The sequence below is a fragment of the Corvus brachyrhynchos genome, unplaced genomic scaffold, assembly GCF_000691975.1.
Source record: "Corvus brachyrhynchos isolate BGI_N302 unplaced genomic scaffold, ASM69197v1 scaffold62, whole genome shotgun sequence".
Lineage (NCBI taxonomy): Eukaryota > Metazoa > Chordata > Aves > Passeriformes > Corvidae > Corvus > Corvus brachyrhynchos.
In genome coordinates this window covers 4,371,419-4,388,095 of record NW_008236629.1, presented here as the reverse complement: position 1 = coordinate 4,388,095, position 16,677 = coordinate 4,371,419, and the positions used below count along the sequence as shown (strand labels likewise).

At 39.4% G+C, this 16,677-nt stretch overlaps 3 protein-coding genes across 3 annotated transcripts in view; all 3 read left to right on the top strand.

Moving 5' to 3' along the window:
• LOC103624961 (mucin-5AC) overlaps positions 1 to 4,593 on the top strand; it is a 50,204-nt gene extending 45,611 nt beyond the window's left edge. Inside the window, exons 25-30 of the mRNA XM_017726574.1 lie at positions 1,168 to 1,407; positions 2,061 to 2,217; positions 2,372 to 2,500; positions 2,847 to 2,973; positions 3,669 to 3,712; positions 3,809 to 4,593. Of these exons, the coding sequence (XP_017582063.1) occupies positions 1,168 to 1,407; positions 2,061 to 2,217; positions 2,372 to 2,500; positions 2,847 to 2,973; positions 3,669 to 3,712; positions 3,809 to 4,014 (903 nt within the window). The 3' untranslated portion in view covers positions 4,015 to 4,593. The remainder of the gene's footprint in view (positions 1 to 1,167; positions 1,408 to 2,060; positions 2,218 to 2,371; positions 2,501 to 2,846; positions 2,974 to 3,668; positions 3,713 to 3,808) is intronic.
• Positions 4,594 to 4,882: 289 nt separating this feature from the next.
• LOC108444776 (mucin-5AC-like) lies at positions 4,883 to 10,184 on the top strand. The gene has a single exon (XM_017726573.1). The coding sequence runs from the start codon at positions 5,696 to 5,698 to the stop codon at positions 7,964 to 7,966; it is 2,271 nt and encodes a 756-aa protein (XP_017582062.1). The 5' UTR covers positions 4,883 to 5,695; the 3' UTR covers positions 7,967 to 10,184.
• Positions 10,185 to 10,219: 35 nt separating this feature from the next.
• Positions 10,220 to 14,704, top strand: LOC108444796 (mucin-5B-like). Its single transcript, XM_017726644.1, has 4 exons — positions 10,220 to 11,991; positions 12,374 to 12,496; positions 12,831 to 12,876; positions 13,289 to 14,704. The coding sequence occupies exons 1-4, from the start codon at positions 11,905 to 11,907 to the stop codon at positions 13,402 to 13,404; spliced, it is 372 nt and encodes a 123-aa protein (XP_017582133.1). The 5' UTR covers positions 10,220 to 11,904; the 3' UTR covers positions 13,405 to 14,704.
• Positions 14,705 to 16,677: the final 1,973 nt, after the last annotated feature.

Here is a 16,677-nt window from a genome sequence, read left to right as displayed (position 1 = left end):
TCCTGCAGCTCTTCCCACACTGTTTTCCATTCCTCTGATACCTCAGGAAGCCATGTCACCATCCTGCTGTTGTTCTGAGCTTGGAAGGCAGCTTTCCATGCCTATTTGGCCAGACAGAACTTGAGTTGGTAAAATGCTATTTTGGACTTTGTTGAAATTACAACCTGAACCTTGTTAAAGGTTATCAGACTTATTAAAATTACATAACTACATGTGTATAAATCAACTGAGCAGGCTTGATCTTGAAAATAATCCATTGTCTCCAGTTCTCATTGACACACAAATTATCACACTTCAAGAACAAGGAAGTGTATTATGAGTGAATATTATGAGTGAAAGCTTCTTGTATGCTACCAAGTATTTGTCAAGCATATAATTACACAGGTGATAAGGAAAATTAATTCCAACTTTCATACTCCTTCTCTTAGATTATGATATATAAGCACTAAAAACTGTAGTAAATACAGAATTTGCTACCTTACTGCATACCACAATGACATTTAAGTTAGGTATTTAAACTAAGTGTAATTTAGAACTAGATATGCCAACTTGTTTCAGTACCATAGGTTGTTTTGCTGCCTCACCCACTGGCATTTTATAAAAATAGTGTATTATGAAAGTATGCACCTTAGATACATAGAGAAAGCATCTATTGCAGGCTATCACTGTTGTACAGATCCTTTCATTCAGAATGAGGGATATTTCTGGATGTACAAGGAAAATGTAATTTCTTTATATACCTGTGAGCAGTCTTGATGGTAGACTCAATGAGTAGATTAGGTGGCTGAACTGGTAATACTTACAGGCTTGTAATAGTTAGAAGGTTGGTTTTTTATATGTATAGCTACTGCATAAAACAAGGGTTAAATGAAAAGCTTAGTCAGCTGTGAGTCCTCATTTCCTTATTACAAATATACCTCAAAGACAGAAGGTTACAATGACAAAGGTGGTTTTACTGCTCATATTTAAAAGAAAAGAGTTAAGAGTAGTATCCTTCTAGTCTTAGTGCTCATATTCTGTTACTCTGTTCCAGAGCATGAAGAGGTTCAGGACTGATTGAATGGAATCCCACCATTCTAAGAGCTGAATTTCAAGTATTCTTTCAGTCTCTGATTTTGTTTCAAGTTTTCTCACATCCATTATTATTTTATTTACTCCCTTGTGCAGGGCCAGGTCTGTGGTCTCTGTGGAAATTATGATGGCAACAGCGTCAATGACTTCACTACAAGGAGTCAATCTGTAGTAGAGAATGTCCTAGAGTTTGGAAACAGCTGGAAAGTATCCTCTACATGCCCTGATGCTTCCAGTGTCAAGGACCCGTGTTCTACCAACCCTTATCGGAAGTCCTGGTCAGAGAAGCAGTGTAGCATCATCAACAGCAACATCTTTGCTGCCTGTCACTCTCAGGTATTACCAGGGCAGAAGTTTATAGTGTGAAAACTAAGTCTGTGTGTTGTTGAAGGTGCTATCCTCATAGGTTTTAACATGCACGCCTCATTTATTAACATGTTTCACTTCAAACTGTGCCAGGAAACCTTCACTCTGAATCCTCCTCAGTGGGACAGATTTATAGTCCATACTGGTAAGAAATAAAAAGACATTTACAGAAGAAACATAATTACAAAAGAATAATAATTTCGTAATTACCACATATTTCCTTGCAGCCTGACTTGAATAAAAAGTCTCATATACCAGGTACAGAAGACAAGCTCAATGAAATAATAACATAGGAATGAAGTATCAACATAGCCTTTATCTGACACTAAGTACATAACAAATATTGTCAGGTAACTGTGCAGTTGCCTAATATTTTTTTTGAAAATTAATCTAATCTTCTACCAGGATACAAGTTTGGGTTTCTAAAAAATCTGTCAATACATGGTTTGGATGTATCACTTGGCATCACCTCTGGTGTTTCACAGTGTCTTACAAAAGAAAAAGAAATTACCAATGTAGGCCTTTCCTCTGAGATGCTACAAATGTAAGAAAACTACTCCAGCAAAGGTAAGAAATAATCTGGAAGGCAGGATGTATAGTATTATATTTCTGTTTAATAACAGGTCGAACCAGCAAAATATTACCAAGCATGTGTGACAGATGCTTGTGCCTGCGACACTGGAGGAGACTGTGATTGCTTTTGTACAGCAGTAGCTGCCTATGCTCAGGCATGTAGTGAAGTTGGTGTATGCATAGCCTGGAGAAGCCCATCAATTTGTCGTAAGTTTTATGTCATAAACACTTCTGAAAGGGTAGCTAAATGTACAGTATGTTACACATGTGCATTAAGATCTCACTGTGTGGATTTTTTATGCTTAAGCTATTTGCTCTTTTTTTTTTTCCTGAACATGTCCAACTTTCTGTTTCTCCTCAGCACTGTTCTGTGATTATTACAATCAACAAGGAGAATGTGAATGGCACTATAAGCCTTGTGGTGCTTCCTGTATGAAGACCTGTAAGAACCCAAGTGGAAAATGCCTCAATGACTTGCCAGGTTTAGAAGGTAAAAATAGCTGCAAATACCTCCTAGTGGGTACATATTATTGTATTTTTAATTGTCTTTAATGGAGTGTATTTCCCCCATCAGCTGTATTTGCACAATTCAATTTTCTCTAATATCATTACATCCACATGAATGGAGGTAGAGTATGGAAACTGGAGTGAGATGTCCAGGACTAAGTTCTTATGGATAGGCTCTGATGATGCTACTAACTCTGCATTACTTCCTAGAGTTATTGCAAAACATAAAGTAAAAACATTATGACTATTAAAAACAAGACCTGCAAATGCATTCCGTGCAAGTAAAACCTCTGCTGACTGTATCTCAATCTTACCTTTTCCACCTTCAGGCTGCTACCCTAACTGCCCACCAGACAAGCCATATTTTCATGAGGATCAGATGAAGTGTGTTAGTCTCTGTGACTGTTATGATAATGAAGATGGAAAGATATATAAACGGGATGAATGTAAGATATGGTAAGATTTAACATACCAGTCTCATCATATACAAGGAAAAAAAGATCAAAACTCTAGGGGAAATTGTATGTTCCTGTTATGTGCAGGACTAATTTATGCTACCTATGTAAAAATAACACCTTACGATGTAATGCCAGTTTTCCTACTACATTAATGAGAAGGTTTTATGTGATTTTATGTTCTATTGAATTTGTTCCTGATTATACTGTAGGTCCTCAGCATAAAGGTACATCAAGAACAAGTCCTTTATGACTAGGCTATCTCTATTTCACATTCCTGTGGTAGGAAAAATGTTGTGCCACAAGTAAAGATATTTAATAGTGGCCTGCTTCCAAGGATTTTATTACCTACTTGTATTGTTTGAGCAATTAGATTCTCCCTTTTAGCCTTCTATTTAGTACAAAAACATTGCAAATGCAAGGAATGATATGAAGGAAATAAGGAAAGTCTTCCTTAAGACTTCTACCTGTAACTTTGCACAATATTTAACTTCACTTCTATATATAAGTTCGAGTTTAATATAAAGGAAGATTTTGGAAAATAATGGCCAAAAAGAAGCCAAAATGAACAGAACACTCTAGGAATAAACACAAATAAAGTACCTTGCCTTTTGATGCCAGTATCTGTCAGGAAGATGACTAATAAAATTACATCACAATCACGAAATATATGGGTTTTTATCCTTTCTGTTTCAGTGAGTGCACATCAGAAGGTTTACAGTGCAAGTTCGATGATAAAGGTAAGACAGCTAAGAACACTTATTTAGAAAATGCAGCATTGGATATTATCGTTTCATAGATGCCTGAACTGACAATAAACTTCTTCTGAATTACAGCCTGCAACTGCATTTATGAAGAGAAGAGCTATAAATACGATGAACTCGTTTATAACACCACAGATGGAACTGGATGGTGTTTCAGTGCAACATGCGATGTCAATGGAACAATAAGCAGAAACATCTTTAAATGTGACATTTTTACAACCCCATTTACATTTTCCACAAGTCAGCCCACAACTACTGCTTCAGGTATGCATGAATAATCTTTAAAATAACTCAAAAATCTCTGTAAGTGACTGAAAATTACCTGAAAGGGATGACCTTTTCATCAGTTAACAGTATATAATTTTACTTGAAACTGTTGACTTCTGCTGGAGCCACCAATTCACCTGGCAGCTTTAGTTGAAAAAGCAGACCACAGTCAAGGATGTAGAAATGAATTTAGCATTTCTTACAAACTCAGTCTCCTCTGTTTCACCCGGGTGTTCCCAAGGGAAAAAATCGTAAAGCTTATTAATCATTGCATCCTGGAGAATCTTCTCATTTCCTTGCAAAAAAGATCAGCAGTTCTAGACCAGCTTCTGAAAACATGAAAGACAGTTGCTGCCATTTCTGAAATTACTGAGCATGTAAGTGCAAACTGAAGATAAGAAATTTAGTTTGAGGGAATGTTTAAACTATTTATAACTGTTCTTTGGAATCTTTCCTAATTGTGTTTAATACCCAAATCAACAGTTTCCTTCTATTCCTGGAGTACACTGCTACATCATTCCTGCAGTTAATTAATTATTGAGTAATTGTGAGAAATATATCCACAAAATTATACTACAGCAAGAACTAAATATTCAAATTTAAGTCTTCTATTAAGTAACATTTATATTGAGAAAGTAATATCTATTCCAAATTATTATCTTCATAACACCAAGAACATGAAAAGAAGTCTTATTAAAATACATAGAAAATACCTATTAGATTATATATTTCATACATAGTAGATGTGTATTCTCTGTTATAATGTACTATATATAAAATACATAAATGTTAAGAATATATTTTATATTTTATATTTATAAATATGTTACATATTGTAATATTGAACTAAGTAGAAAAATCATTAACTGGTAAAAATATTTTAAAGTCTGCATGGTTATGCAGTTAAGAGTAAATAAATACAGAGATAATACCAAGGAAAATAAAAACTCCTCTACTTACACCATAGCAAGTGTGAGATCTATTATCTAAGAAGTGACATACTGGGCAAAGGGTATCAGATTTCTTATATTTAGCTACAATTCCTTAATAGATGTTGACAAATGTACCTCTAGAATAATAATAGAGGCAAGATATCAAAACCTACTTTAGAAATTAAACTTGAAACTGCCAAAGCAAGCTCTTCAAAATTAAAAGTACTACATAACATAAAAAATTATTTACAACAAAAAAAAAGGTATGGAAGATGAATACTTTCTTCCTGGAACTCTCTTTAATAAGACCAGACTAGGCTTATGTTTCCTCCTTTAAATTACAGAAACGACAACTGCAACACCAGTGACAACTGTATGTGTGAAAAATGTCTGTGAGTGGTCAGAATGGTATGATTCCACTCACCCTGAAGACAAAGAGGACAGCGGAGATAATGAAACATTTCAGAATCTCAAGGATAAAGGATACAGTGTATGTGCAAATCCAAGTGATGTTCAATGCAGAGCCAAAGAATATCCAGATACAGAAATTACCAACCTTAACCAGACAATAGAGTGTAGTCAAAGCAGAGGATTAATATGCAAGAACCAGGACCAAGAATCTAAGCAGTGCTATAATTATGAAATCAGAGTATCATGCTGCAGATACATACCATGTTCAGAAATACAAACTACAACAACAACTACCACAAGAGAATTCACAACTAGTGCTGTAGAATCAACACCATTTACAGTACAGACAATGATAAAACCAACAACACAAAACCAAGAAAGTGAAGTAACTACAATACCACTGAGAGAAAGAACGACTCCTCTGACGGAAACCTCAGTAACACCAACGACATCGCAAGTCTCAACAACAGGTTACCAAATCACAACTACTACACCAGAAACCTCCACTGTGGAGACCCAAGCTCCATCATCAACCACTACCATCTCAACTCTCGCAGAATCAACACTAGAAACCACTCCTGGCACCAAAATAATCACCAGTACTACTGCCGTGCCAACACAAGGCACAACGGTCGTTACTCCCACACCAAGAGTGCCTACCCCAGCTACCACTACTGCCAGCACTTCCACAACCAACATAGAAAGCACCCCTACATCTACAAAAAAACCTCTTCCAACTGTATTATCCACTGTTGCTATTCAAACAACATCACCCATTATGGCCTCCACTCCACATACTAAAATAAGAACCACCACTGCCACCACCGCTCTCCCCAGCACCACAGCCCCATCCACAGAAGGCACAACCATCATCGCTACCACCACCAGCACCTCTCCCCCTCAGAACGAAGGCACAACTAGCATCACCCCACCCACAACAACAGTGCCCACCCCAGCTACCACCACTGTCCGCATCTCCAATACCACAGACAACTGCGTGGTGGAGCACTGTGCCTGGACACAGTGGTTTAATGTGGACTCCCCTACTCCAGGCAGTGAAAATGGAGATACAGAGACTTTTGAAAGCTGCGGAGCCGCTGGGTATGAGCTGTGTGACAAGCCACGAGACATCAAGTGCCGTGCCAAAGATTACCCTGACAGGATTGTGAAAATAATGGGACAGAAATTTGAGTGCAGCATTGACAGGGGGCTTGTGTGCAGAAATAAAGATCAGCCTCTCAAGTACCCCACGTGCTTTGACTATGAGGTCTCAGTGCTGTGCTGTGACCGGAAAAACTGCCAGACCACAGTGCCACCACCAGGAACCACTGTAAGCACCTCCACTACCTACCTCCAAACAGAAACCACCACAGTAGCAACCCAACACCAACCTGCAGCAACATCAACTACAGTCGCCACGCTTGCACAGCAAGGAACAACAAAAGGAACCACCACCATCACCCCCAGACCATCAGTGCCCACCCCAGCCACAAGCACTGCCAGTACCACAAGGACTGGCGAGGGAAGCACCACAAGAGCCTCACCCACCTCTGCTCTAGGAGAAACCTCCACTGCGGCAACCCAGGCTCCAACATCTCCCACAACAACCTCCAAAGTTAAAATTAGAACCACCACTGCCACCACCGCTCTCCCCAGCCCCACAGCCCCATCCACAGAAGGCACAACCATCATCGCTACCACCACCAGCACCTCTCCCCCTCAGAATGAAGGCACAACTAGCATCACCCCACCCACAACAACAGTGCCCACCCCAGCTACCACCACTGTCCGCATCTCCAATACCACAGACAACTGCGTGGTGGAGCACTGTGCCTGGACACAGTGGTTTAATGTGGACTCCCCTACTCCAGGCAGTGAAAATGGAGATACAGAGACTTTTGAAAGCATCCGAGCCGCTGGGTATGAGCTGTGTGACAAGCCACGAGACATCAAGTGCCGTGCCAAAGATTACCCTGACAGGATTGTGAAAATAATGGGACAGAAATTTGAGTGCAGCATTGACAGGGGGCTTGTGTGCAGAAATAAAGATCAGCCTCTCAAGTACCCCACGTGCTTTGACTATGAGGTCTCAGTGCTGTGCTGTGACCGGAAAAACTGCCAGACCACAGTGCCACCACCAGGAACCACTGTAAGCACCTCCACTACCTACCTCCAAACAGAAACCACCACGTTAGCAACCCAACCTGCAGCAACACCAACTGCTGCCACCACTCTTCCACAGCCAGGAACAACAAAAGGAACCACCACCATCACCCCCAGACCATCAGTGCCCACCCCAGCCACAAGCACTGCCAGTACCACAAGGACTGGCGAGGGAAGCACCACAAGAGCCTCACCCACCCCTGCTCCAGGAGAAACCTCCACTGCGGCAACCCAGGCTCCAACATCACCTACTTCTGCCTCCAGTTCACCCAAAATAAAATTAAGAACCACTACTGGCAGCACAGCTGTGCTCACTACCACTCTTCCTCAGCCTAGAAGTACCACAGGCACTACAGAAATTCTTACAACATCCTTTTCTTCTACTGTAGAAAAGATTGCTACCACGGTTTTATCCAGCACCACTGTCAGCCCAGGTATGTCACTGTCTACTTCTTGAAAGTTTACTATCAGCTTTTTCATTACAACAACATTCGTATCTTTTCTTCTGTTGCTTATTCCCCTAAACCAATCTGTGATTTCCTGATTCTGTGACCATTTATATTCCTTAAACAGATAAACCAATTTTTAATCAATCTGCCCCTCTGTTCCTAGTATTTATGTTTGATAGCTGGGTTAGCTTCATATTACTAATTCTTACTTCAACGGAGAAAGTTGAAACTTTTGAAAATTTTAGAGGTAAATCTCATAATATTTGCCAAAGGCCAGATATGTATAATGAAAAAATTTATAAAATCTCCACTTATGAATAGGTCAAGTATTTGAATGAAACAAAAATATTCACTTGGTTTGCCAGAATGTTGAAAAGACCTCTTGAATATGTTAAAATTATTAGTTCAAAATCCTTTGCCTGCAAACTAAATTATTACTTGTGCTCAACAGTAGCTTCAACTGGTACATCACAGTCAAGTCATGTTACAAGAAGCACTCCTGCTACCTTCAGTTCTTCCACCAGCACATCTTTTACATCCAGCAAAATAACTCCATGCTTTTGTCATGTGTTTGAAACTTTATTTTCTCCTGGTAAGTGTCTTACATTATGATTATAAAAAATTTCATGGCCAATATAAACCCTTAAGTCTCTATTCAATTAAACATAACCATTCAAAATCATCTAAACACAGAACTTGTTATACATGAATACATTTCATATTTTCACAATATTTTCTTGGTTTTTCTCCCTAAGTATTTTCATTCTTGTAATTTCTCCTCCAATTTTCATCTACAGGGGAAGTGGTTTACAACAGAACAGATAGAGCTGGCTGTAATTTTTATGCACTTTGCAATAAGGAATGTGAAATTGAGCCATTCCAGGGGCCATGTCCTTTCACAACACCTGTTCCTTCAGTTGCCTCCTCAACTACACCACAAGCTGCCTCACCAACCACAGCAACAACCCTCACAACTTCAGTAGAAAGAAACTGTACTGATGTGAATCCTCCACGAAAGGTGGTTCCTCTCCCTACTTTCTAATACACCACTGCTGCAAAACTAGATCAATTTTTAAAAGCCAATTCAAATCAACTTCTATGTATCTCAATGACAAATTTTGTCATGTAACAAATGACCTGATAGCACACAATTATTTAACCTGGCATTACCAGATTTTAAGCAATCCCTAGGTGGAAAAGCTCACTAAGATCATGGCAGAGACTTTGGCTTTTAATAAAAGTCATTTAAATTTCATAGAAATAAGTACACTAGCCATGAAATGTAAGATACCATTCTTTTTATGCAGAAGAAAATTCTGTGTTGTTCTCAGCATACCTGCTCTTAAATTGTGTCCTAAAATAACTCTAATCTGAATTTCCTACTGATTTTGAGAGTATATCTGAAGTTAAAACTGAACAACTAGGTGAAGGAGTATTTAAGAATAAATAATTTACATATTTTCAGCCTGGAGAGGAGTGGATAAATGAATGCCAGAAGTGTGTCTGTGACTCCCTCACTGCTACTGTGCAATGCCAGCCGCTCCCATGCCAAACAGCTCAGCAAACAATTTGTGACCTAGGATTTGTTTCCATGGCTGTACTACCACAGAAAGACCCATGTTGTCCTGAATTTGAATGCCGTAAGTATTAAAAACACATGTATAAATACCACACCATACACCCCAGTAAATTACATTTGCACTTCTCTTAATATCTAAGGAAGCTCTTCATGTACCACAGTAACAGCAAAACCTTCCTTAAGTTGTTCTGTCTCAGTGAACGCACAACAATTTTTGGCTAAATATGCATTAAAGCTTTGTTTTAAAAAAAATAATGCTATTTTCAATTAACTTCAATGAGAGAATGGGTGGGAGAGCAGAATAATATTTTGAACATTCACTGGTCTATGTAGCTCAACTCTCTCTAGACCTGTCATCATAAATGTTATCAATGCATCTTTTTCATGTTAATAATGTAACATTATTAACACATGTAACACATTAACATTAGCCTAAATGCAACTAAACTAAGATGCATAAACATAAGAATAAGCCAGTAAAAAGCAAAACTACAAGACAAAGTAACAGGAAGCAATAATAGAAAGCGAATTGTAATCAATAACTTAACTGTCAGTGTATGAAAAGTAATAACTGTGCTCTCACCAGAAGCTCATGAAAATTTAAAAATCCTACAGTTATATTAATTTATTGATAAACATACATTTTTATATACATATATTTTATGTACATATACTTGTGCAAAAGAAAAAAAAAAAAAAGTACCCATAAATTATGCCTGAAAAAGAAAAGTCAAAACAAAGGAACAGGCAAGTTTGAAGCAGTTCTGTGAAAGACATAAATGGGTTCTGCCATGTTGTCAAATTTATATTACCACAGTAGGAATACCTTCTTCCACAGAGTCAATCTTCCGTACAAGCCATGTTCTGAAAGGTCATAAAGAATCAATAACTGAAGCATCTTTGGACTCCTAGGGTTCAGAGAAAACAACTAATTTAATTTGAACTGAACCAGATATTGAAAGGGCAAAAAAGGGATTTTTCAGGCATAGCTTGAGTTTGAAGCCATTCCTCTCCAACTCTTCCAGCTAGTTTTAATGATGAAACTTTATTTAAACATTCAACTACACTACATATGAAGTCTAAGCATGTAGGGGGATTGAATGAAAGTTTTCCGTACTCTCTGTGTTACTAAAAACACCTGAAAACATCTTGACTTCTCAGGAAGTCTCACAATTTAAGTTATTCTGGAATTAATTTTTTGTTTTGTTTTTCAGAACCAATACCTGGTGTCTGTGTGATTAACGGAACACTGCACACGGTGAGAATGATACAGCAGTATATTGCTGGAATTGAAAAGTACATCCTTTCTACCAAAATAAGTCTTCGAGAAAGTTCTTTTCCCAGTACATGTTTTTTGGGGTTTGGGTTTTTTTTTTCTCTCTAGCCCTTAACTGGAAGTTGTTTGGGTATTTTAATGTCAAAATCAAATTTGTCACAGAAGTGCTCCTCAACATGTAACATAAAAAATGAATGTACCATTTTTAGTGATGTACTTTCTTTTTAAGCTTCCTCCCACTTCTGTAATTAATGACTTTTCCAGACAGTTTGATGAATAGCCCAAACTCAATTGCTCTTTGAAATAAGCCCAGAGAACCTTAAAAAAACAAAGCGAACATTTTTTATTTAATTAATACCTAAACCTTTTTGCTAAAATTGGTACTTAGGTCATTAACTCATAATTTAAATATTAGTGCTGGAGCCTTTGGGGATATACTTCAGAAAGACTAAAATCCGTATGTAAATGTATATCTCTGCTTATGTATCTGCATATATAAAGGCTTATTTTAATTTCTGTTTTTAAATCATAATTGTTTTACAACCACTGAACATAACTTATAGAGAAAAAATATTCTTAAATGGAGCTGGTAAAATAACTAGACAGTACAAACCCATCTTAATTTCATTAATTTACTGCTCCCTTTTTACATTGCTTCATTTAGTTTCCTCTTAATATGAGCTTTCCTGCAAGGCATGAAGCCAAAAAACTCTGTGTTCAAAGAGAATTTGAGAACTCAGTCACACTTGCATTTCAGCAACCTTAGTGGTTCTCAGCAATGCTTTCAACTCTGCCTTTATATTATATAGAAAGTGTTGGCATTTGAATGTTTTTTGGGGGTTTTTTTCTGTCTTACAGGTTGGAAAGTCAGTACTAATCGATTCATGTCAGAAGTGTACCTGCAGTTCTGAGAAAGACCCAGAGACTAACACAAACATTATCCATTGTGAAACAGCTCCGTGTGACACCTCTTGCCCGCTGGTGAGTTCAGGTTCTCTAGGCTGCCAGTCAGCTACAGCAAGACCAGAATTCTCCATCACCAACTAAACATACTTTCTTCTTCCTCTCTTTCCGAGTAGGGTTACCAATACATGACTGAGGAAGGAGAGTGCTGCGGGAAGTGTATTGAAGTAGCTTGCAAAGTCAAACTCAGTAACCACACTGTTCAAGAGTTCAAGGTAAGTATTCCTTTCATTTTCAGACCTGTTAGCCCATGCAAGTTAGAACAGCTAGGAGTCAGCTCATGTCCCTTACTAGTAAAGATAAAATACTGAAATTACTCTGAAAAACAATGTGTCAGTTTTCTGAGTTGAACATTATTTGGAATCAAATTCTTGATTTTTGTGGCTAATGGAGCAATGGTTTCTGATTTATGGTCTAAGTGTTCAGAGCCAGGATTTAAACTTTCAAGCTAGGTACAGTTTGCAGAACTTCATTTTTGCCACTTGAAAGAAGTTCAGAAGCATCTGAGAATCTTTGAGGAGTGAGAACTTAATGAGCTCTGATTTACTCGATCACAATGAAAAAAAAAAAACTTTTGCTTTTCTTATAAAATTTTAGGTTAATGAGATCCTGCCACTCGATCAATGCAGCCATTACAAATGTGAAAAAATTGAAGATCAGTTTGTTGCAGTCCAAATTAAAAAAGTATGCCCTGAGTACGACCCCGGAGAGTGCGATCCTGTAAGTTGTAATCAATTTTTCACTGACTGAATTCAGTTTGAATGAACAAGAAGGGACAAGAAAGAATACAACAAGTCACTTTCACTGAAGTTGCAGGAATGTCTTAAGAATGAAACTAGGCTTGCTCTGTGATTAATAATAAGAAAAGCATAGTATTTTTTTATGAGGCTACAAAGATTCAAGACTCCCATGGTGAGGACAGTAAGTCATCCATTGTTTCATTCAGGATTCATCACAGAGAAGCCTTCTGCCCAGTCTCAGTACTGCTAACTCATATTCTTACTCATGATTGTAATCTGTGCACTAATACAAATCCTTCTTTACTTTTACAAAGGATGAAGCAGAGACTACTCCTGATGGCTGCTGCAAAATATGTAAACGTAAGTAATGCTGTGTTTATGTGTTCTGCCGGAAGAGCACTCTGTTCAACTTGTAACTATCTTTGAGTGGATGGATGGATGCTTCACTCACCCTGTTTTCACATAGTCTATTAAGGAAGACCCTGTGTTTCACTATTTATTCAAAAGAAAAATGCAATTTTTTTTCCTGATACTGAATACCACAAATCAAACCAGCAATGCTCAGGCCTCTGCATTACCTTCCAACGGCACTTTACAGCTGAAATCAAAGAATAATCTGACAACTCCATATAAATTACACGGTACCCACCCCACCACATACTGTAGATTCTCAGTAATCAGACATCAAGCACTTTCAAACTGGTTTAGCATTCCTTTAGTTCTGAACTAGAGAACTGAAATATATTTTCTCTCCTCCCCTCTTTTTATGAAGCTAAAAACTGCAGGCCTTACAGCAAGAAAACTGTGATACATCATGCTGACTGTGAGTCTTCTGAACCTGTTGAGCTGTCATATTGTGAAGGAACTTGTCCTGGCTCCTCAGTGTAAGTTCTAAAAATTAATTTAACATCTCTATGGCTTCCTTTATACTGGTCTATCATGTTAATTTATCACCCAAGGGTACTGAGAGAGCTGGAGAAAATGCTCACCAAGCCACTTTCAATCATTTGTCAGCAATCTGGTAAACCATGGAGGTCCTGGTTGACTGGAGGTCAGCAAATGAGATGCCCATCTAAAAGAAAGGTTGGAGAGAGGATCCAGGGAACTACAGGCCTGTCAGCCTGACCTTGGTGCCAGGGAAGGACACGGAGCAGATTACCTTGAGTGTGATCACAGAGTACATACAGGGTAAACAGGGGATCAGGCCCAGCTAGCATGGGTTGGGGAAAGGCAGCTGCTGCTTGACCAACCTGATCTCCTATGACAGTGTGACTCACTTAGGGGATGAGGAAAAGACTGTGGATATTGTCTACCCGGACTTTTGGAAAGCCTTTCACAGCATTTCCCACAGCATACTCCTGGAAAAGCTGGGAGCTCATAGCTTGGACAGGTGACCTGTTCACTGTGTGAAAAACCGGCTGGATGGCCAGGCCCAGAGAGCAGTGTTGAGTGGAATTACCTCCAGCTGGGGGCCAGTCACCAGTGGTGCTCCCTGGGGCCCAGTATTGCAGCCAGTCCTGTTTTGTCTCTTTATCAATGATCTGGACAAGGGGATCAAGTGCTCCTTCAGTGAATTTGCAAGTAGCACCAAGATGGGTGTTAGTGTTGATCTGCTGCAGGGCAGGAAGGCTCTGTGGAGGGATCTGGACAGGTTGGATTGATGGGCCGAGGCCAATTGTACGAGGTTTAATTAGGCCAAATGCTGGGCCCTTTGGTCACAACCCCAGACAGTGATACAGGCTGGGGCAGAGGGACTGGGAAGGTGCCCAGCACAACATCACCTGGGGGTGCTGGTGACAGCAGCTGAACATGAGCCAGCAATGCCCATCTGGCCAAAACCAGGAGCATCCTGGGCTGTATCAGCAATTGTGTGGCCAGCAGGACCAGGACAATAACCTGTATGTGGCCCTGTGAGGCCACACCTTGAGTCCTGTGTTTAGTTCTGGGCCTCCCACTGAAAGAAAGACATTGAGGTGCTGGAGCATGTCCGGAGAAGGGCAGCAGTGCTGGGGAAGGGCCTGGAGCACAAGTCTTGAAGACTAGATGAAGGAGTGGGAGGTGTTTAACATGGAGAAAAGGAGGCTCAGGGGAGACCTTCATGCTCTACAACTGCCTCAAAGGAGGATGTAGTGAGGTGGGGGTTGATCTCTTCTCCCAGGTACTAAGTGACAGGGTGAGAGGAAATGGCTTCAGGTTGCACCAGGAGGGGTTTAGATTGGATATTAGGAAATATTTCTTCACTTTAATGGTTGTCAAGCACTGGAGCAGTTGCCCAGGGAAGCAGTTGAGTCACCATCCCTGCAAGTATTTAAAAGATATGCAGGTGTGGCACTTAAGAGATATGGTTTAGTGGTGGATTTTAATGCTTAGACTTCTGCACTCTGTCTAAACTGCTTCCAGAAAGCAAGCAAGCAGGAGGAGGTACTGGCATAGGAGACCCTCCAGTGAGGGGAACAGAAGTCCAAGTTCCTGGCAAGGCCCACTTCTTAGGGAAGTCTTCTGCTTCCCTGAGGCCTGGGTTAGAGATGTGATGAGGAAACTTTCAGATCTCGTACAGCCCTTAGATTATTACCCATTATTGCTTTCTCATGTAGGCAACGATGAAGTTTGAAATATGAAGGCCAGGGATGATCAGAAGGGATTTCAGGGCCTTGGGACACCTGGTTACTATGGGAGCAGGAGCATGAGTAGTGTTCTCCTTTATCCTTCCAGTTGCAGGGAATGGTGATGGAAGAAACAAGAAGAACCAACAGATCAATACTGGTGGCAACAGCTGGGGTACACCTGTCTTAAATGGAGAAAAGGCTCTTTGTACAGGGGTGCAGTGCTCATTGAAAGAGCTTTTGCAGTGCTGGGTTAATGCTTAGATCTGAAAGGTCTGTTCTAACCTATGTGATTCTGTGATCACAGAATAGCAATGAAGTTAATGTGTTTATATGATTCCACTGAATTGAATCAGATTCAATGGAAGCAAGAAAAGTTCCACTGTTGTAGACAGAGGTAACAAAAATCACACTCATAAGTGCAAACGAGATGGAGGAAAAGAGAATGTAAAAAAAAAAAAAAAAAAAAAAAAAACCAAAACCAAACCAAACCCTTGCAAAACAAAAATCACTGAGGGGGTTCTGTCAGTTTTTACTGACATGCATTTCTTTTTTCCTGGTGGAACACAGGTACTCTGTTGAAGCAAACCAGATGGAACACACGTGTGGTTGCTGCCAGGAACTCAGAACCCAAACAAGAGAGGTGACCCTGACTTGCCGAAATGGAACCAGCATAAATTACAACTATCTCTACGTGGAAAACTGCCACTGTGTGAACGCTTGCTCTTCAGAAACCTCTGCAGAAAGTGACTCCCAAATTCAACAATCTGTAAAATATGGCTCCCAACTGCAACAGGCTGTATCAATTGGTTCCCAATGGCAACTCAGCTGAAGATATGATCATTGGAAAAAGAAAGCAGAGACCCTAGGAAAGCTGGAATGATGTCTTCCCCAGAGTAACTTGTGCTCCTTCTTTAACATTCTTTTTTCATTTCTTACTTGTAAAAATAATTAAAAACCAGTCAATTAAATTGTAGTGTTTGGGGCTTTTTTTTAAAGTGTTACAGTATTGAAGAGTAAAAACAGATGACTGTGCAAAATACCCTGTGTAACTTAGAGAAATATGCAAACAGATACTTGATCATAAATCCTGTATTTGAGGTAAAAAAGAATTAAGGGATCTAAAAAATAAAGCAAGAAACCACTGCAGCTACATTGCACTTCTTGATCCTAGGGGAAGCTTTATTGCATATACTTTTTATAGACATAATGGTCCTAACACATCTCAGTGACAGGGACAAAGCTGTTTTATTTGATCAATAAAACTTTCAGTACTTTTCAATTACACTGACTGTCCAATACCCATCTTCATTATCTAAATGACAGAGAGTCCAATGAATGCCATCAGAAGTTTTCTGACTCAGAAGGGTACATTCTCTAGCAGGATTTGGGAATACAGCCCTCTTCCTGGACTAGGTAAAATTCCCTCACCCATGTTCAGATAGCTCTTCCCACTACCATAAGAGGTACAAAGATGAAAAAACCCCTCTTACTTGCTCACTTCCAGCTCCTTTAGTTTGTTCCTCATACTGTGTGCATTGTACGTATTTCAAATGTG